Source organism: Melanotaenia boesemani, chromosome 6 (genome assembly GCF_017639745.1).
Source record: "Melanotaenia boesemani isolate fMelBoe1 chromosome 6, fMelBoe1.pri, whole genome shotgun sequence".
NCBI lineage: Eukaryota > Metazoa > Chordata > Actinopteri > Atheriniformes > Melanotaeniidae > Melanotaenia > Melanotaenia boesemani.
In genome coordinates, this window is record NC_055687.1 from 1,718,687 (window position 1) to 1,743,752 (window position 25,066).

Below are 25,066 nucleotides of genomic sequence, written 5' to 3' on the forward strand. Positions count from 1 at the left end.
TGTGGTTCCTGTAGCCAGATTGGGAGCCGGTTCTGGTTCCTGTAGCCAGACTAGGAGCCGATTCTGGTTCCTGTAGCCAGACTGGGAGCCGATTCTGGTTCCTGAAGCCAGACTGGGAGCTGGTTCCACAGAGAGAGGTCAGATAACTGAAGGTTCTGCCTCCTGTTGTACTTTCAGAACCTCTGGGAACCGCCTGTAAACCTGCAGTCTGAGTGAAGCTCTGATGGGAAAATGTGGAACTCTGAGGTCTTTAAGATCCAGTTAAGTCTGATTTTCACATTAAAACAGATTGTCTCAGAATCTTTAATGAGATTCATCCTGAAAGCTGGAGGAAGTTTCTGGTTTAGGAGACACTCATGTGCTCATTTCATCTCCATTTTTCTGTCTCAGGAATCACCGGATCCCATCTGAGGTTTTAAAGTGACCTGATTGGAAACAAGTCCAGTACACTGATGCAGACGTTTCTGTACGATAACACGACTTTACTGCAGCTCATCAGGAGCTTTACAGCAGATAAGAGGAGGAACAACCAAAGCTGTGCACGTGTTGGCGGCTATCAGCTGATATCTGCAGAGCTGATGGGTTAAATCAGCCTGATAAGATCTGAAAAGCTCACAGTCGAAGGTCTCAGCCTTCATGGCACAGAGCTGCAGTCACACATTAACCCGGGTTACCTGGCAGCACAGGTGAGGCCAAGCGGAGCTGCAGGCAGTCAGAGCGAAGATGAAGATGAAGCTACAGCTCGTCCTGGTCGTGGCAGCGGCGGTCTGTGCTGCTTGCAACCCGCTGAAGAACCCCAGAGAGAAGAAGCAGCTGCTGCTCATCTCCTTCGACGGCTTCAGGTGGGACTATGACCAGGACGTGGACACGCCAAACATGGACCAACTGTCTGTGGACGGGGTCAAGGCTAAATACATCACCCCCCCGATGCTGACCATGACGTCCCCGTCCCACTTCACCACCATCACCGGTACCTGCCGTATTCATCTGCACCTCCTGCTCGTTTAACCAGCTCACATTCTCTCAGCCTCACATGCAAAAATCATCATTTCTCATTATGATTCGTTAAAATAATCCTGTAAAGTATTTAACATCTGGGCCCTTCGCTCTGCCCCCTGGATGGCCAGTTTCTGGTGGGGGCTTCTGGCTGAGGCCTTCCTCTGCCAACCTCTGGGTGGCTCCGAGGTGGTGTTCGTGCTGGGGGGGCTTGTGTTGGTGCTCCAGGATGCTGCAGATGGACCGGGTCTCTAGCCTCCGTGGAGGCGTGGTCACATCTGCAGGATCACACTCATCTCTGATCCTCCTCCTTCCTCATCCTCTGCATGCTGACTCAGCACTGAGGTGTCCAGTGTGTTTATACACAAGAGATGCTTTGGTTCAGGTGTGTGTGTTTCTGGTTCTTTGGTTGTTGTTTTGATACATGTTGTTGTTGTCTTGGTTATTTTTTAGGAACTCCTGATGATTGTCTGCTTAGTTTACCTGTAAAAGCTGTAGGAAATTGTCTGCTGTGTTTCTGTTCAGGTGTAGCAGCTGCTTGTCTGGTTGGACTGAAGCTCGTTGCTTCTACCTGCTGGATCTTTGTCTCCTCTTCCTTTTTACTTCTCTTCACTATTTCTCCTTTTTTCTGTCCCTCTGGTCAGGTCCAGCAAGATTACATAAATTCCATTATTCAAAAATAAAAAATTGTTTAAATAAAAAAAATCTGATTATCAAGAGGAGCCTTCTACCCTTAAAGCTCCTCTTAGTAAAGCAAATTTGTTCATTACAACACAGCAGCCAGACCATCATTCTGCTGCCACCATGCTGGACAGGACTAGTAAAAAAAATATTTAAGATTTATTGAGACAGCCTACACGTATAAAACACAGCACACAATAAAACAGTTAAAAGAATAAAAGATCCAAAACACAACAAGTCCTGTTAAGAAGCATTTATTTTATCTTAACTTCAGCTCCCAGTAAAGCTTTAAATTCACCAAAAGATCATAAACACAAAACTAATTATTAGAAGGAGGGACTTAAAACACTGATGAGGAAAAAAATGGAAATTTTAACAATAAATGATGCAGCGATAAAATAAATACATTCAGATTTAACTAAATAAAATTTAGTTTATATAAATATACACTTCAAATAATTCATTTCTATAATAAAGTTCATATTTTTAAAGAGATGTTTTCTGCATCTATTCAGCTTTTTATTGTTATTTTCTGTTATAACCTTTATTTAACCAGGAAGAACCTCACTGAGATTAAAATGTCTTTTCTAAGAGCGTCCTGGCCGAGCCAGCAGCACCAGACCCGTTCGCCTGGCTGAAGGTTGAAAACAGGAACAAACTAAGAACGAAAGAACCATTTAAAATCACTAAATCAAGCAGAACAAGGAGACCAGGCCATGAAGTTCCAGGTCTCTGTGCAGCTCCAGCTACAGAAAAACCCTTTTTCCATCTCAGGTCACAGGTGGGAGCTTTATTTATAACGCACCACCTCACATGTCAGGCCTTTACAGACATCAGTTCCAGCCAGTTTACAATCAGTAACAGCCTAGTTAAGGAAAACCAACAGATTGCATCGAATCTTGACTTCGATCCAGTCGTCCATCCCAAGCTTCCCATGGATGGACCGTGGGAAGGAAAAACTGGAGCTCAATTTCTTTGTGGAAGTTCCACGAGTGCTGGAGGTTTGGCATCTGGATGTTGCTGCAGTGTGCTTCAGTGCTGGCTAGCATTAGCATCTAGCGTTAGCCACCACTCCCCCAGCTCTGCTTCGTTACCACAGTTTATAAAACCATTATTAACTAATCAGATGGAATTCATAAACATGTTTTTGTCTTTTAGGGGTTTTGGGAAAATTTGTCTAATTTTGACATTTAAATCCTCTTCAATACTTTGGCTACAGGCTAGCAGCTAGCTGAACGTCGTCTTCTGCTGATTAGTTAAACACATTACTGCTACCAAGTGGTGGGAAACTGCATTACAACTGAGCTTCTCATGGATAGAACAAGCCCAGACCACCATACCCCCCCCACCGTGCGGACAGCTGCTATGAGGCGTTCAAGGACCAAACATGTCTACTTTGCTGTGGCCTGTCCAAAGGACCGGGTCCCAGAAGTCTTGTGTTGTGTTCAGATGCAGCTTTGCCAACCTAAGCCATGCTGCCATGTTCTTTATGCTCCTGCAACCTTCCCAACAAGCCATACTGGTTCCGTCTGTTGGTAACTGGACTGTCAGGAACCGGAACATTTAACTTGATGGAGCTCCAGGGTTTTCCAGGGTCTGACCTTGGACAAAACTTGCTGGGATGTCCATTCCTGGGAAGATTGGACGCCATCTGCAGAATGATGGACTCCACAGAGTTTTTAACCCTCCCAGATGGACACACAGACCCACCAGACTGAAATCAATGTTTAGTCATTAGTTTCCAGGAGATTCTTCTTGGTGGTGTCCCACCATTGTTGTTAATCATTTTTATTGAATATTGATAACTACACCTGGACACACCTGGCTCGTACCACTTCCCAACTGAACCTGTCTGGAAGTTTTCTACTCGTGATGGACGACATCTGCTGTTTCTCTGAGATCATTGCTGATGTCTTTCCTCTTTGGCACTGTGTCAACACACACCTGGATGGATCTGAACCTTTTCTAGCGGAGCTCACGCTGATGATGATCAATAATCAGGCCACTGATGAGCAGCTGGCTGTGATCCGTCATGCTGATGCATTAAGCCTCATACGTCCAGTCGCTGTGCTTGTCCTGCTAATACTTTTGTACATTTTGTGAAAATATTTACTTTCTTTTAGCTGATCATGGTGAAATTCAACTTTTATTTTTTCCAAAAGGCTAGAGAACTGAAACAAAGACTACCCTCTTTAGTAATGAAGGACAAAAATAATGTATGGAAAAAACTATTTTCTGTCTGTTTTTCTTAGACAGTACCAGCAATAATATTAATTTAATGTAATATTAATTTGTATTATTTTATTGCAGTTTTTGGAAGTGGAAATGTTTTGGGCTCAGAAGATGATCAATTCTAAAATGGATGCTACACAAAACTAATAATGCTCCAGAGTAGTTCTTCAATCTGACGAGTCCTAGAGATAAAAAAACAACCCTCCGTCCACTCTAAAGGCTTTTTGGGAACATCAGTGACATTCATTGATCAAGCTGGTGTTTAAAGGGTTAAAAACCTCAAAGTGTTTGAATGTTTCGTAGTTTTGATCAAGGCTGAAGCTGTTAAATAGATTTAAAACAAACAAAATCAGAAAAAAGAATCTTAAGTTTTTTTTAGCAGTTTTCTGGAAGTGGACCTTTTTGACTTAATGACTCATGAAGGTCGTGAATAAAACTGTCGTCCGAGGGTTAAATTTCCTTCTTGATTAATTAAGGAGCCAATGAAGCAAAAATAAAACTGAAGAAATATGATGTGAGTCAATCCTTTAAGTGTGACATCCTCTACAAAGTTTTCATGTTAAACTGGCGAGCCAGACGTAAGGGGCTGGTGGGCCACATGTGGCCCGCGGGCCATACTTTGATCTATGGTCATCATTTTCAGAACCCTTGAATGACTTAATGAGGCATGAGCTGACAGAAGAACCAATAAACAGTTATTGCAGCCATCACAGGGGACGCCATGTTGGATTTTGATGAAGAAGGTCAGGGTTCTTCAACTTTCAACTCAGAAATAAAATTTCCACAGATGTTTCAACATAATTTTATTTATCTGGGAATCCACATATTCCAGCATCAGAGCTCTAATGGATTTTGAATAAATCCTCCCAGTTTACTGCTGCACATGGTGAAGGGGTTCAGGTTTAGCTTGTGGTCCAGAATCTGTCTGTTTCTGTGTGCCTGTTAGGAAGATGGGTGGAGGACCATGAAGTCGTCCACAACATGATGTTCAACACCACGACGAACCAGAAGGTTCCGCACAAAAAGACCCTGACCAGATCGGAGTGGTGGGACAACGGAGCGCTGCCGTTATGGATCACAGCTCAGGACCAGGTGAGTCATCCATCCAGCGACAGATTTAACGGGAGGACGAGTCTGGAAAAGGTTTGAAGAGACCGAAGACTGCGATCATTACTGTGACAGGATTTAAACTGATCTTTCCTGTTTCAGGGTCTGAAAACTGCTTCGTTCCACTTCCCAGGAGGCGGGGTTGAGTACAACGGCCAAGCGGTTAACCGAGCGCTGGTCGAGGAGGTCGGTCACCCCGACGACAACGAAACTGAATGGCGCGAGAACATCGACACAGTGATGAGCTGGTTCTCTGAGGAGGACTTCAACCTGGTGACGCTGTACTACGGTGAACCGGACAACGTGGGCCACGCCAAGGGGCCGGACCACCCTGACAGGAAGGAGATCATCCGGCAGATTGACCGCACCATCGGCTACCTGAGACACGCCATCGATCGGCACAATCTGGCAGACAGTCTGGACGTCATCATCACCTCCGACCACGGCATGACCACTGTCAAGAAGCGGCCGCAGGTGGACGAGATCATCCTCAACGAGTACCTGGAACTGCTGAAGCTCGCCAGCTTCGAGATCCTGGACTACGGCGGGTTCGGCATCCTGACACCCCGGCCGGGAAAGGAGCAGGAGGTTTTTGACAAGCTGTCCAACGCTCCAAATCTGACGGTCTACAAGACAGACCAGATGCCAGAGAGCTTTCACCTGGGTAGAAGCGAGCGACTTCCTCCCATCGTCATCATCGCAGACCTAGGGTTCAACCTGAACTCTGTGAGTTTCATCCTCAGGTAGCAGCAGACTCTATTTTACCTTCGAGGACCAAAGATTACTCCAATAATGGTTTTGGTTTTAGGGCACATTCAGAGTGATTGGTCCAATTTAAACACTGGTCCACTTCCACGGAGAGTATTCTATTCTATTCTACAGTCATTTAGCAGATGCTTTTATCCAAAGCGACTTACATTTGAGAGTAAGAACACAAGCAAGAATTCAAACAAGATGGAGTCCAGTTGGACCAGGTGCTGTCAAGTAGCGCTAGAGGCAGGGCAGACGGCTCAGAGACTTTGTTTCTTACCAGACTCAGGCTGTTTGGGTCCGACCTGAGATCAGGCTCATTCTCTATCAGGCTGTTCCTGGTAGCATCATCAGATACAGTACGACTGCGGGGCTCGTCATGAGATACCATACGGCCTCAGGGTTAGTCATGAAATACGGTACAGCCGCAGGGTTCATCATCGGATACGGTACGGCTGCAGGGTTCATGATGAGATACGGTACGGCCTCAGGGTTCGTCATGAGATAAGGTACAGCCGCAGGGTTCATCAGTGGATACGGTACGGCCATAGGGTTCGTCATGAGATACGGTACGGCCGCAGGGATCGTCATCGGATACGGTACGGCTGCAGGGTTCGTGATGAGATACGGTACGGCCGCAGGGTTCATCATCGGATACGGTACGGCCGCAGGGTTCGTCATGAGATACGGTACGGCCGCAGGGATCGTCATCGGATACGGTACGGCTGCAGGGTTCGTGATGAGATACGGTACGGCCTCAGGGTTCTTCATGAGATATGGTACGGCCGCAGGGATCGTCATCGGATACTGTGCCGCCGCAGGGTTCGTCATGAGATACGGTACGGCCGCAGGGATCGTCATCGGATACTGTGCGGCCGCAGGGTTCTTCATGAGATATGGTACGGCCGCAGGGATCGTCATCGGATACTGTGCGGCCGCAGGGTTCGTCATGAGATACGGTACGGCCGCAGGGTTCGTCATGAGATACGGTACGGCCGCAGGGATCGTCATCGGATACGGTGCGGCCGCAGGGTTCGTCATGAGATACGGTACGGCCGCAGGGTTCGTCATGAGATACGGTACGGCCGCAGGGATTGTCATCAGATACGGTACGGCCGCAGGGTTAATCGTGAGATACGGTACGGCCGCAGGGTTCGTCGTCGGATACGGTACGGCTGCAGGGTTAGTCGTGAAATACAGTTCAGCGGCAGGGTTCGTCATGAGATACGGTACGGCCGCAGGGTTCGTCATGAGATACGGTACGGCCGCAGGGTTTGTCATCGGATATGGTACGGCCGCAGGGATCGTCATTGGATATGGTACGGCTGCAGGGTTAATCGTGAGATACGGTACGGCCGCAGGGTTCGTCATCGGATACGGTACGGCCGCAGGTTTCGGCACATTAATGAAAGTAACTGGGTCAGTAATCAGTAACCAGTAGCTGTTCTGGGCTGGGAGGCCTCAGTCCAGTCAAGCCAGCAACGGATGTAAGCTGATGTCAGATGGAGGAACATCCATCACTGATCAATGCATCTGATCAGACTGCTATCAAGTCTGAAAAGGGCTGAAAATGTGACGTGTCTGATGAAGTTTAAACATGATCTTTTACAGAATTATAGATCTACAGCACGCCTGCAGCAGTGATGCTCTTCTACATGTTCTACATCAAGGCTGAAAATTTCACCGGCTGTTAGTTTTTACACCTTTAACTTCTGATGGGAGCTTCAGTTTTAATATCAGCTGATTATTTACTAATATCCAGGCCTGCCCCCCTTTTCCTGGTCAGTGCCCCTGCCTGGGTCCCCGATCCTGCTGTTCTTCTATCCTAAATTACGTTGGCAACATGGTGCAGCATGTTGCCAATGTTAAAATTACATTTTAATGACCTGAACCTGTGTCGCACCGTAGGTGCTGGTATGTATACGGTTTCTTAAAGAAGATCTACCAGATTCAGGTCTTTAAGGGACCAAAGCTGTCTCTGTACACGTCTGTAACCAAGTTAAAAGTTTCATTTCCAGCTATGTGATGCCAAAACTCCACTTTCATACCCAGAATTTGGGTATGTTGACAAATTAGTGTTTTTGCTTGGGCTTGTTTAACAAGAAGTTGGCTAACAAAAGACTAACAAGCTGCTTAAAGGTGAAACCGATTTCCGGACCTTTAATTTTGACCTGACTGTAAACAGCAGCTTCTGATTTATAGCTTTTCTGCATCAGTGAATGAATGAATGAATGAATGGATGAATGGATTGATTGCCCATCCAAGAGTAGACAACAACAACATGTGAGCAAGCAGGATCAGACAGACTGAGGCAGCAGCCGCCGAGCAGCGCTCCATTTTCACAGATGGAAAAGACAACATGAGGGAGAGTAACGGGATGAGGCTAGAAAAAAAGGAGTAGATGAAACGATGAAAGACGGAGGTCACGTCTGGAAAATGGTTTGCTGAAGCATGATCAGATCTACTTTGTTTTCCTAACTGGCAGGTTGTGTTGTTGGCTTTGTATCTCTACATAAACTCCAACCTGAAGCGCCACATGATCCACCGAAGGTTGTAGATCTTCTGTTTCCTCAGACTTGTGCTTTTGTTCTGCAGAGATTCATCGTCTACGTGAACAAGGGTGATCACGGCTACCATAACTGGGAGATGGACATGAAGACCATCTTCTGGGCTTTTGGACCCAGCTTCAAGAAGAACTATCTGTCTGAGCCGTTTGACAGCATCCACATCTATCCTCTGATGTGTAAACTGCTGCAGGTGGAACCAGCGCCTAATAACGGCTCGCTGGCTGTAACGGAGGACATGCTGCTGCCCGGAGGTGAGTCCTTCGTCCACCAGAAAGAAAACCTGAGTCTGAATCCTCTTTCAGCTGCTGCAGAGTTGGAAAATCAACCCAGATTATCATTTCTGTTGTCACAGACACTCCCCTGTCCTCTTAATCAGGTCCACCCTCCAGTACTGGGTCGGACCTCGTTAGTTATTGGTGTGATAGATGAAGCAGGTGGTGGAAACCTTCCTCAGAGGTTTTCTCCATATTAACATGACAGCATCACACAGTTGCTGCAGGTTTGTCGGCTGCATCCATGATGAGAATCTCCCGTTCCACCACATCCCAAAGCTGCTCTACTGGACTGAGATCTGGTGGCTGTGGAGGCCGTTGGAGTCCAGTGAACTCATAGTCATGTTCTAGAAAGCAGGTGGAGATGATCTGAGCTTTGTGACATGGTGCATTATCCTGCTGGAAGTAGCATCAGAAGATGCTCCACTGTGGTCATAAAGGGATGGACATGGTCAGCAACAATACTCAGGTAGGCTGTGCTGGTTAAACCAGGCCACGTTGGTACTAAGGGGCCCAAAGTGGACCAAGAAAATCTCCCCCCACCATTACACCAGCAGCAGCCTGAAGCGTTGATCCAAGGCAGGATGGATCCATGTTTTCATGATGTTTCCAGCAGATTCTGAGCCGAGCATCTGAATGTGGAGCTGAAATGGAGACTCATCAGACCAGCAACGTTTCTCCATCTTCTATTGTCCAGTGTTGGTGAGTGTGTGTGAATTGTAGCCTCAGTTTCCTGTTCTTAGCTGGCAGGAGGACCCGGTGTGTCTTCTGCTGCATCCTGGTCCAGACAACTGCTGCTCTGGATGTTTTCTCTTCTTCAGACCATCTCTGGAAACCCTGGAGATGGTTGTGGGTGGAAATCCCAGTAAAGACCAACAACCATTCAGAGTCTCTTAAATCCTCTTTCTTCCTCATTCTGATGCTCAATTTAAACTTCAGCACGTCTCCATGACTACATGCTGCCATGTGATTGGCTGGCTGGAGCTCTGTGTTAACAGGAAGTAGAACAGGTGGAGCTGGAAAAGAGGATGCTGGGTGGTAGATGTGTGATTTGGTTTCTGTTCTGTAGTAATCTTGATTTGACTCCTGGTACCTCCACCACAGCTTGTAATCAGATTACTTGATGTGGTACTGACTGATGTTTCTGATTCCAGGAGGATCTCTGCGAGCTCGGCTGTCAGTCGCTCTGCTGCTGTCCACGCTGCTCTCCACCTTCACCATCCTGTAACCGAACCGGATCGGAACCACACAGGGATCAGAACTTTATCACCAACATCTGATTTACAGGGTTCATCTCAGACATCTGATGAATTTAATATTTAAACATTTTCTGCTGCAGTTGATCGCGTTGCCTGAATGACCTAAATAAACTTCTACTGGATCACTTTTGATCTTTTTCTTGGTTGATCTGCATCCGTGTAGACCAGGACTGAGACCAGTGTTGTGTCTGAACAAGTTCGTTGAACCATGGTTCGTGAACTGGTTCATCTTCTGGGTAAAGGTGAACTGAACCTTCTGTATTTCTGCCTGATGAATGGCAGATTTCCATGGAGCAAAACCCCGGCTAAAACACATCATAAACAGGCCTTAATATATTGGTGAAAAACACCAAATCTGGAACACCAGCCACCAAACTGCAAAACATGGAGGCTAAACCCAACGAAGGCAGCAGCTCCTCCTCTGCCTCCATGACCACTGCAGCTTCTTCGTACGATCACTTAAATCATTTCTGAAAAGGTCAGTGATGATCCAGGAGGGAGAAATCTGGCCTTTTTGTGTAAACTTTGCCCACCGGGTGTCAAGAAGCAACTCCGGACACCAACAACGTCAATATGAAACCTGGAACAGCAGACTGAAATAAAGAACCGGCGAGCCTTTTTAGGGACTAAACGTCCCTAAAAACAACCTAAAGATGCGGCGACGCGGCTAAAGCAGATCCTCTACCAGCCAGAACTAAATACCGTCCAGCAGCAGCTCCAGCGGCTTCATCTCCAGCTGCAGATGGAAAACCTTCTGCAGGATCCTGTCGGAGACCTGCAGCCTTAGAGCAAAGAGGAACCCTCAGCTTTCAGAAACTAATGCAGACACATGGTCTGCATTAGCTACCTCGGCCCGGTTCCTCCCTCGGCCCGGTTCCTACCTCAGTCAGGTTCCTACCTCGGCCCGGTTTCTACCTCAGTCTGGTTCCTAACTCAGCCTGGTCCCTCCCTCAGTCTGGTTCCTACCTCGGCCCGGTTCCCTCAGCCTGGTTCCTACCTCGGCCCGGTTTCTACCTCAGTCAGGTTCCTACCTCGGCCCGGTTTCTACCTCAGTCTGGTTCCTAACTCAGCCTGGTCCCTCCCTCAGTCTGGTTCCTACCTCGGCCCGGTTCCCTCAGCCTGGTTCCTACCTCGGCCCGGTTTCTACCTCAGTCTGGTTCCAACCTCAGCCTGGTCCCTCCCTCAGTCTGGTTCCTACCTCGGCCCGGTTCCCTCAGCCTGGTTCCTACCTCGGCCTGGTCCCTCCCTCAGTCTGGTTCCAACCCCGGCCCGGTTCCTACCTCAGTCAGGTTCCTACCTCGGCCCGGTTTCTACCTCAGTCTGGTTCCTAACTCAGCCTGGTCCCTCCCTCAGTCTGGTTCCTACCTCGGCCCGGTTTCTACCTCAGTCTGGTTCCAACCTCAGCCTGGTCCCTCCCTCAGTCTGGTTCCTACCTCGGACCGGTTCCTACCTCAGTCTGGTTCCTAACTCAGCCTGGTCCCTCCCTCAGTCTGGTTCCTACCTCGGCCCGGTTCCCTCAGCCTGGTCCCTCCCTCAGTCTGGTTCCTACCTCGGCCCGGTTCCTACCTCGGCCTGGTTATAATGGTGATAGTGATGTTTTTATGGTGAAATGTGATAAATAATGCTGTTATCATGGATCATTGTGGATTTACCAGATAGAGTCTCTAAATAAAACTACATTTAGTGGCTGGATTGTAAACCTCCTGGACGGGATAGAAATGCTGGAAAACTTCTGTAGATCAGCTAAAGAGTAAAATATCCATCACATTTACCCCACAGAGCTACACACTACTAATAGAAGAGAGAGACCTGCTGGAGGTTTAAGGGTTAAAAGTTGAAAAAGTCAGAGATGAAGACATGGGGGCTGGATCAGGACTCTGGATCAGGACTTGTCAAGTTTACCTTGGAAGTTTTGGACTTGTGTTTTTCAGAAGGACTTAAATGAACCGCGAGTCATTCGCTGATGAACGGACGTTCGCGGTGACGGCAGCCAGACTTTACTCCGAACTCTGCGACTCATCTTCGGTCTTCTGGATCTGAAACACCGACTCTGATCGTTTCCAACAGAACACTTTATTGAAAATTTACAAAGAAATATAACATTTGTTGTGACATGAATTAGTTTTTCGGCTGCAGGCAGCAAGGTGAGGCACAGCAGTGATCGCTCTCACGCACACGCACACATGCACACGTATGCACAGACACGTGAGACCGATGGATTAAATAAAAACCATCCTGCGTGGAGTCTGGTTGAAGTGAGGAGCCTTGTCTGCTTCATGAAAGCAGAAAAATCATGTTTAGGGATAAAATTCGAGGATTTCAGCCCGTCTGCAGAGTCCCGTCGTTAGCCAATCACAGACCTGAGGAAGTCGACTCCATGTTTGCTCCCAGAGGAGGAGCCTGCGTGTTTCACCATAAAACGATGAGAAAATAAATCGTTCACCTCATCAGAGAAAAACACAGGAAGTGCTGCATGTCCAGGTGACGGCTGATCGGTCCAGGACCCGTCACCTCGTCTTCACGGGACGGAGGACACCATGGCGCCGCCCACTTTGTGCTCCAATCATAGCGCCGTCTCAGAGTCCACCACCCTGCAGCCATCTTCGTTCTCCACGCTGATCTGGACGCTGGCGAGCTTCTCCTGACTGGAGGAGGAGACAGAGACCAGATGCAGTTCACGTAGAAGCCGGACAGAAACCTGCTGATTCACTGCTGCTGGTTCGCCAGGGACGCAAACTCTGGTTCTCCAGATCCAAGACCACCTCTGGGACCACTACACTACCACTGCGTCATTATTGGTAATCAACTATTAGTAAAGAAAAAAAATAGAATTTTTTTTTATTTTCTTTAATTAGAAAAAATAAATAAATAAAATGTTCAAGCACCAGTTTTCTGTTTAGCAAAATGAAAAAAAGAAGAATATATTGAAGGAAGGGACCGTCTGTCCATCCCAGTTTAACATCCGGATAAAACTTTCTGTATCATCCAACTGAAAACGTCTCCATGGTCCATGAAGGTGAAGCAGAAGGTGGAGTTTCAGACCAGAGCCTCGTGTACGACTACGTGGAATTCCCGGCGAAGCATGGCGTACGCTCAAATCCAGAAAACGTCCTACGCACAAAACAATCCAGACGTATGTGCACACGCGTGCATCCAAACACGTTTCCTTCGTACATGCCAACCAACCTGGAGAAGAGCCCGACTCCTCTCTGTACACGTCGCCATTTAAATATGCAAATCATATTTAAATGAGCCGCACCTGAGATTCTCCTCTCTGCACGATCGGAAAACTACAAGAGAAAGAATGAGGGGGAAAAGGTTGCTGAGGACGTTGTGCACGTCATGGACGGGTTCTTAACCAGAGTTTCCTGCACATGCAGGCTTGTTGGAAACATCTGAAGCTGTGGTTTAACTGGCAGAAACAAACAGCAGTGAAGTCATGAAGCAGGACAGAATGGGGCGCATGCTCAACACGCATCATATTTCCTCACCCAGAAGCCGCCCGTCGCGCCCAAAGCCGGATCGTCGTCTGTTCCCAACCAGGCTGGTACCCAGGATGTACAAGTCGGGCCCTGAACCAGACCACCTCGTCACCATGCTGGTGAAATTTGATCACATATGATCTGTATATCGATGGAATGAAAACGTTTCCTGCAGGCGTACAGATTCCTCATGTGATGGAGCTTTTATAGCCGCGTGTGCCATCGACAGCTGCGAGAACATCAGGAAAACCGGCCGTCGTGCTAATGCTGCGAACACGGCCGCTGGTTTTACCGGTGTGCAGCTTTTACAGCCACTCGTGTAACTGCAGACACGTGGGCGTGTTAATTATCATCAGTGTTAATTGTTCACGTGTCTCCAATGTGCTCTTCACCAGTCTGAAGAGTGTTTTCACATTTATTTATTTATTCTAACAGTTTCCCAGCATCACCTTGATTTTACCAGCTATTTAACTAGTTAATGTAGGTGGAAGAAAACCATGCACGGCTTCATATGTGAAATCGTGGCCCAGAAACAGGCCAGCTAACACTAGAATACACCACAGAACGGTTAGCAAAAATCTCTGTGGTCCAGAGAATCTGCTTAACCAGATGTTTAGTTGGGATATTTTTATTTGAAAGGTCACATTAAGGAGAAAAATGTGGATGAAACAATCATCTCTCAGCTTGCAGTGAAAAAGCAACCTGATTCCTGTAGAACCAAACTTCAGCCTGAGTTTATCAGGACATTGTGCACACAAACTCATTTAGCTGATAAATATCTGGTTCCTGTTTCTGATCAATAGATATTATCTTCAGCCTCAGATCAACTCTCCATCTATCCCGCTGTTGAAGGGGAGCAGGCCACAATTCACAGATTACAGAGATAATTTCCTGAGATCTGGGATCACGCCACGTTTTTACAGCTGTAACATAAAACCAGCCGACCTGGAGCCGGCCGGCGTCGGCTAACACCGGCCCACCTGGAGCCGGCGTGGGCTAACACCGGCCCACCTGGAGCCAGCGTGGGCTTCACCGCAAAGTTCAGACCTGAAACTCCCTGAAACTTTCTGCTTGATGGACCATAAAAACCAGAGATATGATGGTTTACACATGGTCATAAACAATGTTTATCCCTGGTTTACAGATGAAGTAAAAGGTTGATGTTGTGAACGTCTGCTGTGTACCACTAGAGGGCGTTCTAGTGCTAGCAGTAGTAGTTTGGAGCTCCATGTTTTGACTTCGGATGCTTTGAACATGAGTATGGAGGAAAAAGAGGTTACAGGTGATGAAGAGTGATCATGTGACTCATCAGATGTTTACCTGCTACAGCGTTTCAGACCTCTGCTGCCTTCAGGGTTCTTGGAAACAGATTTCCAAATCCCACTTTTGGCCATTTCATCTGAGATGTTCACTTCTGACGGGTCTGACCTGCACATTCACACGCACACACATTACTTTCTGCAGCGATGTGTGTCAACGGGGATCAGCGTCTGGTCGCCGACTCACCGTCCCTTCAGGCTCTTGATGGGGATCTTCAGGATGTCTCGGCGGCCGTATAGCGGGTCTTCCTCCATCAGCCTCTTCCGAGCATCCTGGAAAACACACACACATCAGAGCCAATGAGGACAGCGAATCAGAGTCACATGGTGTTGGTGCAAATCACATGACCAATTTCAGATGACATAGCAGCAAGAAACCAACTGATTCTATTTCCATCTAAGGTATATAAATGGTTGGTTAACATGTTTGTGGATCTAAAAGAAAAACTAACTTTCCTGCTTGGATTTGATGTATTTTGTGATTTGATGTATTTTGTGAGATTTTAGCTCCAGTGTGTTGATGCAGGATGATGAACACAGCTGAGCGGAAACCAAACAAGGCCGGTAAACTGGTTCAGAGGTGAAATAAGAAGCCAGTTATACCCCACAGGGGGTTGAGGAACCAGCTGGGCAGTCTCACCTCCTTCTCCTTCTTCTTCTTGTCATCGTCCTTCTTCTTCTTGCTCTCTGGGATCAGGTCGTCCAGCCAGCTCAGCTCCCTCTTGGTGAAGCAGAAATCCAGAAGCTTCCGGATGAAGACCAGAGCCAGGACCTGGAGGACAGAGGACAGAGGTGAGATACAGTAAAATGGCAGTGGACACGTCTCTGAGCCAGACTCACCATCATGGGGAAGACGACGGCGGCCGGCGAGGCCTTGATGACCCAGAGGACGATGAGACAGGACAGCTGGGCCACGGTGAAGACGTGGACCTTCCACAGTGGGACGTAGCGCAGGTAGATCAGGTCTGGCTGGTGCTTGGCCGGCATACCGAACAGTTTGATCCGATCAAACAGCTGAAAGACGGAGAGGAGACATGAGAGTGTCTGAGCAGCAGGAGGACAGGTGGACGGGTGCAGAGACAGACCTGAATGCCTTTGAGCGAGGACACCCCCATGTAGAGGAAGACTCCGTAGAGGACAGGCATCGGGATGAACTGCAGGAAGAGAAGATGAAGATGACTTTCTGAAAGTAAACAGGTCATCTCTGAGTGGGACAAGGAGGGACGACACAGGACAAGGAGGGATGAGATGGGATGAGACAGGACGAGGAGGGACGAGGAGGGACAAGGAGGGACGACACAGGACAAGGAGGGATGAGACAGGATGAGGTGGGATGAGTTGGGACACAGCAGGACACTCACTTTCAGGGCGGACGTCATGAAGACGGAGCAGCCCATGAGGACGAAGATCATGAAGCCGGTGACTCTCTGCTCCCTGATGCCCAGGAACTTGGGCTGCTCGCCGGGCGCGGCGCACTCTGACTCCACCTTCAGGCTGTTGACGTGGGAGATGGAGAGGACGGTTGCCGCCACGAACCATGGCAGACCCATGATGGAGCACACGCCCAGCATCACCGCCACCACCAGCAGGTCCAGGTGGTACCCACACCCCTTCTGTAGACCCACGACACACACAGGTCACCACCCCATCACACACCCACCTGTCACATCTGCCCATCGATGCTTTACATTTGCCCGTCTAGGATCAGATCTGGATCTGCACCGACCTTCAGCTTGTTCTCCTTCCTGTTGATGATGACGGCGGTGATCTGCTGGTCCATGAAGACCAGGATGGTGCAGAGCAGAGCTGGAACGGCAGCGACCAGCAGCGTCCACCAGGGGTTTGGTCCCAGTGGGGAGATCAACCAGCCTCGGTTGCTGGACGTGGGCTGAACAGACCAAGGACCTTCGGTTAAAATCCCCTCCTCAGTCACTACAGGTGGGCCCGCTGGGCTCCATCCTGGGGTCCCATCACTTACCTCTGCCATGAAGCCCATCTGTACCCTCCCACCCTCCTCCCTCACCCGCTTATCGGAATTAAAATCCTGGTTCACCTTAATCTTCCAGAAACTGGAATTCTCCGTAACTGAACCAAATCAACCAAATGTTGAAATACCAAGAGCATTGTTTCCTCTGACCTCTGAGCCAACTGCAGCTGCATCAGTCAGCAAACTGAGCCCTGATCAGCTCCAACATCAGGACTGGATTCTCCAGAATCAGGACCAGAACCAGGCAGGGACAGATTTACCTCGAAGCGGTCGGGAACGTTGAGTTTGGGTGAAGGAACTCCGACCAGATAGTCCACCAGCACCATGATCATGATGGTCAGGAAGACTGCAAAGTCACTGAAGGTGGATCGGATCTGCAGGAGCAGAACTTCCTGTTAAACACTAGACATCATGACCCGTTTCAGGCAAAACTACGACCCAACAGCTGTGTGACAAACCCACCCTGGTGGGGAAATATCTCTTGGTCTTGAAGTGTTTGAGGAAGGAGGAGAGGAAGAAGGTGGTGAAGAAGAGGATGAGGGACCAAAAGAGGACGTCTGGGACGTAGGGACTGTCATGGCTGCAGGCCGGGCCGACAAACACACCTCTGAGCTCCCGACAGTCCTGCAGACAGACAGGTGGACAGACAGGTGAGGAGCTGCAGTTCCTCTGGTGTCCACTAGATGCTCCTGCTGCACAAAAGACCCAGTCTGAGTGGATCACCTGTTACCAGGATCTCTGAGATTCTCCATTAAACTGAAATTAAAGAATTCCAGCAGATTCTTTGGTTTCACTGGTTAATCTGGGGTTACCAGATAATCTCCGTTCCTATGAGGTTGAATTTAAAACTGTCTAAACTTCTCTGAACTGGAAATGTTGGTCAGACTGGTCTCCATCAGCTGGTTTGGCGTGAGCAGAGCAGGGTGGCCAGCAGGTGGCGCTGCAGGCCACGTCCCAGGCGGATCTGATGCACTGCACTCACCCAGAGGAAACAAACTAAACAAAAACAAAGTCGTGTTTTTCTTGGCCAAAAAACTAAAGACAGTTTCTTTCTACTTGAATTTGGTGAATTTAACAGATAATGAAAAACTAAAAATTATTTTCACTTTTTCTGAATCAACATCTTCCAGGTTCCTCCACATTCGGACCTGCAGGAACTAAGAGTCAGGACCATCCCTCAGCTGGTCCCTCTGGTCCAGGTCTGTAGAACCAGAGGCTCCAGTTGGAGAACCGTCGGTCCAGTTTCTGTAGAACCAGAGGCTCTGGTTGGAGGACCGCTGGTCATCATCTTTACACAAGGTGTTGAGACAAATAAAAGTTCTGGTTCTGGTCTGGAAGCAGCAGGTTCTGGTACTGATGATACCTCCTACTGATCATGGTGGATTTTCCTGTCAGAAAAAACTTGTCAGTAATCAGTACAAAGCCGTGAAAGTCAGACCTGCACGCCCAGCTGCTCCCACTCCACCGTCTCCAACGTCAGGTTTCTACTCCTCCAGACCTCCACGACGTCATCTGAGGCGTTGGCTGGCGGAGAACACCGACACCTGAAACAGAACCGGGTCCAGAGTCAGAACACCGACACCTGAAACAGAACCGGGTCCAGAGTCAGAACACCGACACCTGAAACAGAACCGGGTCCAGAGTCAGAACACCGGGTCCAGAGTCAGAACACCGACACCTGAAACAGAACCGGGTCCAGAGTCAGAACACCGACACCTGAAACGTAACCGGGTCCAGAGTCAGAACACCGACACCTGAAACAGAACCGGGTCCAGAGTCAGAACACCGACACCTGAAACGTAACCGGGTCCAGAGTCAGAACACCGACACCTGAAACAGAACCGGGTCCAGAGTCAGAACACCGACACCTGAAACAGAACCGGGTCCAGAGTCAGAACACCGACACCTGAAACGTAACCGGGTCCAGAGTCAGAACACCGACACCTGAAACAGAACCGGGTCCAGAGTCAGAACACCGGGTCCAGAGTCAGAACACCGACACCTGAAACAGAACCGGGTCCAAAACCAGAACACCGACACCTGAAACAGAACCAGGTCCAGAGTCAGAACACCGACACCTGAAACAGAACCGGGTCCAGAGTCAGAACACCGACACCTGAAACAGAACCGGGTCCAGAGTCAGAACACCGGGTCCAGAGTCAGAACACCGACACCTGAAACAGAACCGGGTCCAAAACCAGAACACCGACACCTGAAACGGAACCGGGTCCAGAGTCAGAACACCGACACCTGAAACGGAACCGGGTCCAGAGTCAGAACACCGACACCTGAAACGTAACCGGATCCAGAGTCAGAACACCGACACCTGAAACAGAACCGGGTCCAGAGTCAGAACACCGACACCTGAAACAGAACCGGGTCCAAAACCAGAACACAGACACCTGAAACGGAATCGGGACCAGAGTCAGAACACCGACACCTGAAACGGAACCGGGTCCAGAGTCAGAACACCGACACCTGAAACAGAACCGGGTCCAGAGTCAGAACACCGACACCTGAAACGTAACCGGGTCCAGAGTCAGAACACCGACACCTGAAACAGAACCGGGTCCAGAGTCAGAACACCGACACCTGAAACAGAACCGGGTCCAAAACCAGAACACAGACACCTGAAACGGAATCGGGTCCAAAACCAGAACACCGACACCTGAAACAGAACCGGGTCCAAAACCAGAACACCGACACCTGAAACAGAACCGGGTCCAGAGTCAGAACACCGACACCTGAAACAGAACCGGGTCCAGAGTCAGAACACCGACACCTGAAACAGAACCGGGTCCAGAGTCAGAACACCGACACCTGAAACGTAACCGGGTCCAGAGTCAGAACACCGACACCTGAAACAGAACCGGGTCCAAAACCAGAACATAGACACCTGAAACAGAACCGGATCCAAAACCAGAACACCGACACCTGAAACAGAACCGGGTCCAGAGTCAGAACACCGACACCTGAAACAGAACCGGGTCCAAAACCAGAACATAGACACCTGAAACAGAACCGGATCCAAAACCAGAACACCGACACCTGAAACAGAACCGGGTCCAGAGTCAGAACACCGACACCTGAAACAGAACCGGGTCCAAAACCAGAACACCGACACCTGAAACGTAACCGGGTCCAGAGTCAGAACACCGACACCTGAAACGTAACCGGGTCCAGAGTCAGAACACCGACACCTAACACGGAACCGGTTCCGGGCCAGAACGAAGGAAAGATGGCAGCGCTGGTCTGCCGGGTTCTTACGTGTAGAAGGTGAGGTTGTCCAGATGGTTGCCCATGTCGATGGGGTAGGTCTTCCCGAGGTGGACCAGCTTCTCCAGAGCCTCGTAGATGAAGATGAGGCAGATGAGGGCAGCGAAGGCCTCCTCGGTGAAGCGGGTGATGTAACAGACCAGGGAGCTGGCGTCGGTGGCGACCAGCAGCAGGCAGAGGAAGGCCGTCCAGAGCCCAATGCTGGTCCTCAGGGACAAGTAGGACAGGCTGTAGTCGCTGAGGACAGACGAGGGGACAGGACGGAGTAAACATTATTTTCCATTTCCAGACTAGTCAGGACTAAAAAGCATCTGAGCCAATCAGACGACGGCCTGAAGGTTTGTAATGAACCTCAGATTCATCCACCATGAGGTATCCATGGAAACAACCACAACAGAAATGAGAAAAAAACTAGATTTAACTCCATGTCAGGTTGGTTCTAAGTCAAAGTCAAAGTCAGCTTTATTGTCAATTTATACAACATACAAAGGAATCACGTTTCCCACCGTCCCACGGTGAAGACAGGACATTTCAACACGGTTGGAGAAAAACCTGCCGCTCTGCTCTCAGCTGAAAGATAAAACTCTTCCAGCCATCCACAAGAAGTTCACCCAGACAATCCTGGAAGCTGCTGCCAGAGGGTCCGGTCTGCAGACCCGGACCGGAACCTCCGGCCGGGCGGAGCTGCTGCCGGAGGGTCGGGTCTGCAGACCCGGACAGAAACACATCAGCTGGTTCCAGATAGTTGAAAACATGGCTGAAACATGAAGAGTCCAACTTTAGCTTTAAGCTACTGAAACACTGAGCTCTACGGAGCTCCACCCTGCAGGTAACCTCCTCATCTTCCTCACCTCACAAACACCATCATCACGCCTCATCGCTTCCTGGTCCTGCTGCTGCTGGCGTGCCTGGCCCGGCTCGGCCCGGCCTGTGGACAGCCGGGCCGAGCTGAAGAGGCTGCAGGCCGCCGTGGGAGCGGCGGGCGGAAAAACATAGAAATGAATGTTTACTGAAAAAATATTTAAATGTTTGATTTAAGAAACAAAATATTATTTTTGTAAATGAAAATAATTAAAAATTTCTCGGTAATTCATGTCTCAATACGACGAGGGAACAATTAAAGTGATTATTTAAAAAAGGCCAGAGAAAATGTAGAACTGTAAAAAAAAAAAAAAATCAATATTTTTTTTTTAGATTTATTAATCTCATTAACTCACAGAAATAAAACAAAATGTGTTATTTTTGATTAAATTAATTCTGAAAAACAAAGAATGTATTTCTATTTAGAAAATGAATCTCCGGTTTTGTCATTGTAAAATTTTGTTTTTGTACTTTTATTAATTGAATCTAATTAATTAGAAAAAGCTGACACATTTTTTAGTAAATTGATCTTATTGAGAACTAAAAAAAATAAAATTTTTAAACTAATTCTAAAAACCTGGAATTGAAATTATCAAATTTATTCAGGAAACTGAAAAAAATATGAGTTAATAAGTTAATTCAGAAAAAACGTTTTAATCCCTAAAATGACTTCAGCAACCCAGAAAAAGCAGATTGTGATGAATTATGTTTATTTTAATTGTTATAATAAAACTACTGAACTGTTGATCAAGATGATGTTAAAATATGAACCGAATAAATAAACTAGAATAGTAAAGTAATAAAACAGACGAGGGCCGAGGATAGAGCCCTGAGGCTCTGCTCAGCTCAGAGACAGCAGGTAACTCTCTGGCGCCCCCGTGAGGACACATCGGTTCCTGCAGCGACGTTCTCCACCGTTAGGACGTACCCAGAGGAGCCGGGTTCTATTTGTGGGCTTTAAGGGTCGTAAACCAGGTAACACTAATTGTTTCCTTATACTTTGTGTGACCATCTTCTTAAAGTGTTTGCTGGTAACCTTGTTACCTTGTTAAGGAAGAAAATATTAAATTAATTTGTTTAAATCATATTTTAGGCTTGAAAGTGAGGGTTGAGGCCACGGAGGACCTGAAGGAGGTCAGTCTCTTCTGAAACTTCCAAACAGAATCTAAAAATGCCAAAAAATGTTAGAATGACCAGAAAAAGTGAAGATATTAAAAATATGCCTCCCAGTCGATTTAAATTTAAAGATAAAAAAAAAAGTCTTAATTTTTTAATCAATTTTCTCTATAATTAAATACCAATTTTACATAAACAGAAATACATTTAGGATTTTTAATAAAAGTTTTCATTTAAAATATCTTTTTACTGCTCCAAGCCTCTGAGTGTTGGAGGAAGCTCCACCTGAAAATCCAACATGGCTGCTCCACACGTTACTCTGGTTTGTTATCCCTCCTTGAATCAGCTGAGACATTTTTCCTCATCTTCCTCACGCTGTTCATGAATGTTTCTCCCACCAGCTGAGTTCCCACGGCCAACGCCCCCACCAGCCTTCCCAGGAGCGTTGTTCTCTAACAACGACCACCAGATCCAGCCGTCTCCCCGAAGGCAGCGACACGCCGTCCAACGGCGCCGCCCGGCAGCTAGTGGCCCAACACTCAGATCTGCCATGACAGCGACCACCACCCCATGTGAGCAGGAACGTGGACTCAGATTCCCTCCCATCAGACCTTAAATGAAAGAAATCCTGAAAACACTAACTTGTGTTGGTGTGTCTCTTTTCTTTTAATCATTCAAAAATGATTCAGATTCATATTTTCACAGACAATATTTTAATTATGGATGATAGTTTACTGTCTGTAGTTAACAAGACGCTCCTGATATACGCTCCTTAAATAAACTGAAATAAAGAGAACTGATAGCAAAAACAGAAAAAAACAAAAAAAAAAAAAAACATAAAAAAAGGAAAATTAAGAATAGAAAAATAAGAAAAAAAATATAACAAAAAAGAAATAGGTAAGACAAATAAATATAAAAAAGCAAAATAAAAAATAGAAAGAAAAAAATAAGCAAATAAAATTTAAATCCTCCCTGAGCCAACTTACCGTGGTGGAGGAGTTTCCGTGTCCTGATGATCCTAGTGACTATGTTGTCGGGGGCTTTATGCCCCTGGTAGGGTCACCCATGGCAAACAGGTGTCTAGGGGAGGGACCAGACGAAGTGCGGCTCAAATCACCCCTATGATGACGACAAACCAAGGACCCAAGTTTCCCTTGCCCGGACGTGGGTCACCGGAGCCCCCCTCTGGAGCCAGGCCTGGAGGTGGGGCACAGAGACGAGCGCTTGGTGGCCTTTGCCCATGGGGCTCGGTCGGGCTCAGCCCGAAAGGATGACATGGCCTCTCCTCCCGTGGGCTCACCACCTGCAGGAGGGGCCATAGGGGTGCAGTGTGAGCTGGGCGGCTGCCAGAGGCGGGGACCCTGGCGGTCTGATCCTCGGTTGCAAAAGCTAGCTCTAGGGACGTGGAATATCACCTTTCTGGCGGGGAAGGAGCCTGAGCTGGTGCACGAGGGTGAGCGGTTTCGGCTAGATATAGTTGGACTCACCACGACACACGGCTTGGGCTCTGGACTGGACTCTTGTTGCTGGACTTCTGTGCTCGTCATGGATTGTTCATAACGAACACCATAAGAGTGTCCACATGTGCACTTGGCACCAGGACACTCTAGACCGCAGTTCGATGATCGACTTTGTAGTTGTGTCGTCGAAATTGCGGCCGCATGTTCTGGACACTCGGGTGAAGAGAGGGTCATCAGCTGTAGGGCTGTCTTGGCTGACACACCTCTGCAGCATCGCGTGGACATCGGGGACAGTTCCCCTGGACTGGTGGACTGGGGTGGTGGTCCCCCTCTTCAAAAAGGTGGACTGGACAGGGGGATCACACTCCTCAGCCTCCCTGGTAAAGTCTATTCAGGGGTGCTGGAGAAGAGGGTCCGTCGGATAGTCGAACCTCAGATTGAGGAGGAGCAGTGTGGTTTTCGTCCCGGTCGTGGAACAGTGGACCAGCTCTACACCCTCTTCAGGGTCTTGGAGGAGGTATGGGAGTTCGCTCAACCAGTCTACATGTGCTTTGTGGACTTGGAGAAGGCGTTCGACCGTGTTCCCCGGGGACTCCTGTGGGGGGTACTCCGGGAGTATGGAGTGCCGGACTCGCTTGTATGATCTGTCCGGTCCCTGTACGACCGGTGTCAGAGCTTGGTCCGCATTGCTGGCAGTAAATCAGAATCTTTCCAGTGCGGGTTGGACTCCGCCAAGGCTGCCCTTGCCGATTCTGTTCATAACTTTTATGGACAGAATTTCTAGGCGCAGCCGAGGTGTTGAGGGGATCCGGTTTGGTGGCCTCAGGATTGGGTCTCTGCTCTTTGCGGATGACGTGGTTCTGTTGGCTTCATCGGGACGTGATCTCCAGCTCTCACTGGAGCGATTCGCAGCCGAGTGTGAAGCTGCTGGAATGAGAATCAGCATCTCCAAATCCAAGACCATGGTCCTCAGCTGGAAAAGGGTGGCGTGCTCTTTCCAGGTCTGCAATAGGGTCCTGCCCCAAGTGGAGGAGTTCACGTATCTCAGGGTCTTGTTCATGAGTGAGGGAAGGATGGAGGGAGATGGACAGGCGGTTCGGTGCAGCATCTGCAGTGATGCGGACTCTGCATCAGTCTGTCGTGATGAAGAAGGAGCTGAGCCAAAAGGCAAAGCTCTCGATTTACCGGTCGATCTACGTTCCTACCCTCACCTATGGTCACGAGCTGTGGGTAGTGACTGAAAGAACAAGGTCAGAAATACAAGTGGCTGAAATGAGTTTCCTCCGCAGGGTGGCCGGGCTCTCCCTTAGAGATAGGGTGAGAAGCTCTGTGATCTGGGAGGGGTTCAGAGTAGAGTCGCTGCTCCTCCACATCGAGAGGAGCCAGATGAGGTGGCTCGGGCATCTGGTTAGGATGCCTCCTGGACGCCTCCCTGGTGAGGTGTTCCGGGCACGTCCCACTGGAAAGAGGCCCTGGAGAAGACCCAGGACACGCTGGACGGACTACATCTCTCGGCTGGCCTGGGAACGCCTCGGGATCCCTACGGATGAGCTGGTGAATGTGGCCGGGGAGAGGGAAGTCTGGGTTTCCCTGCTTGGACAGCTGCCCCCGCGACCCGACTCCGGATAAACGGCAGAAGATAGATGGATGGAAAATTTAAATCAGAAAAATGTAATAAAACTTCTGTGCACTTCAGTTAAC

At 48.5% G+C, this 25,066-nt stretch overlaps 2 protein-coding genes across 3 annotated transcripts in view; one reads left to right on the forward strand and one right to left on the reverse strand.

Moving 5' to 3' along the window:
• The first annotated feature begins 723 nt into the window (after window positions 1–723).
• zgc:153896 (uncharacterized protein LOC569930 homolog) lies at window positions 724–9,923 on the forward strand. The gene is made up of 5 exons (XM_041987359.1): window positions 724–970; window positions 4,856–5,001; window positions 5,119–5,742; window positions 8,362–8,584; window positions 9,760–9,923. The coding sequence occupies exons 1-5, from the start codon at window positions 724–726 to the stop codon at window positions 9,831–9,833; spliced, it is 1,314 nt and encodes a 437-aa protein (XP_041843293.1). The 3' UTR covers window positions 9,834–9,923.
• Window positions 9,924–11,921: 1,998 nt separating this feature from the next.
• LOC121641435 (sodium bicarbonate cotransporter 3-like) overlaps window positions 11,922–25,066 on the reverse strand; it is an 84,404-nt gene continuing 71,259 nt past the window's right edge. For both annotated transcript variants that reach the window (XM_041987548.1, XM_041987547.1), the window contains exons 14-25: window positions 19,920–20,165; window positions 18,091–18,196; window positions 17,115–17,276; window positions 16,913–17,026; window positions 16,392–16,553; window positions 16,027–16,278; window positions 15,751–15,819; window positions 15,506–15,679; window positions 15,306–15,437; window positions 14,853–14,938; window positions 14,667–14,774; window positions 11,922–12,509 (exon numbers count right to left, since the gene is read on the reverse strand). In XM_041987548.1, coding sequence (XP_041843482.1) covers window positions 12,428–12,509; window positions 14,667–14,774; window positions 14,853–14,938; window positions 15,306–15,437; window positions 15,506–15,679; window positions 15,751–15,819; window positions 16,027–16,278; window positions 16,392–16,553; window positions 16,913–17,026; window positions 17,115–17,276; window positions 18,091–18,196; window positions 19,920–20,165 — 1,693 coding nt within the window. In that variant the 3' untranslated portion in view covers window positions 11,922–12,427. The remainder of the gene's footprint in view (window positions 12,510–14,666; window positions 14,775–14,852; window positions 14,939–15,305; window positions 15,438–15,505; window positions 15,680–15,750; window positions 15,820–16,026; window positions 16,279–16,391; window positions 16,554–16,912; window positions 17,027–17,114; window positions 17,277–18,090; window positions 18,197–19,919; window positions 20,166–25,066) is intronic.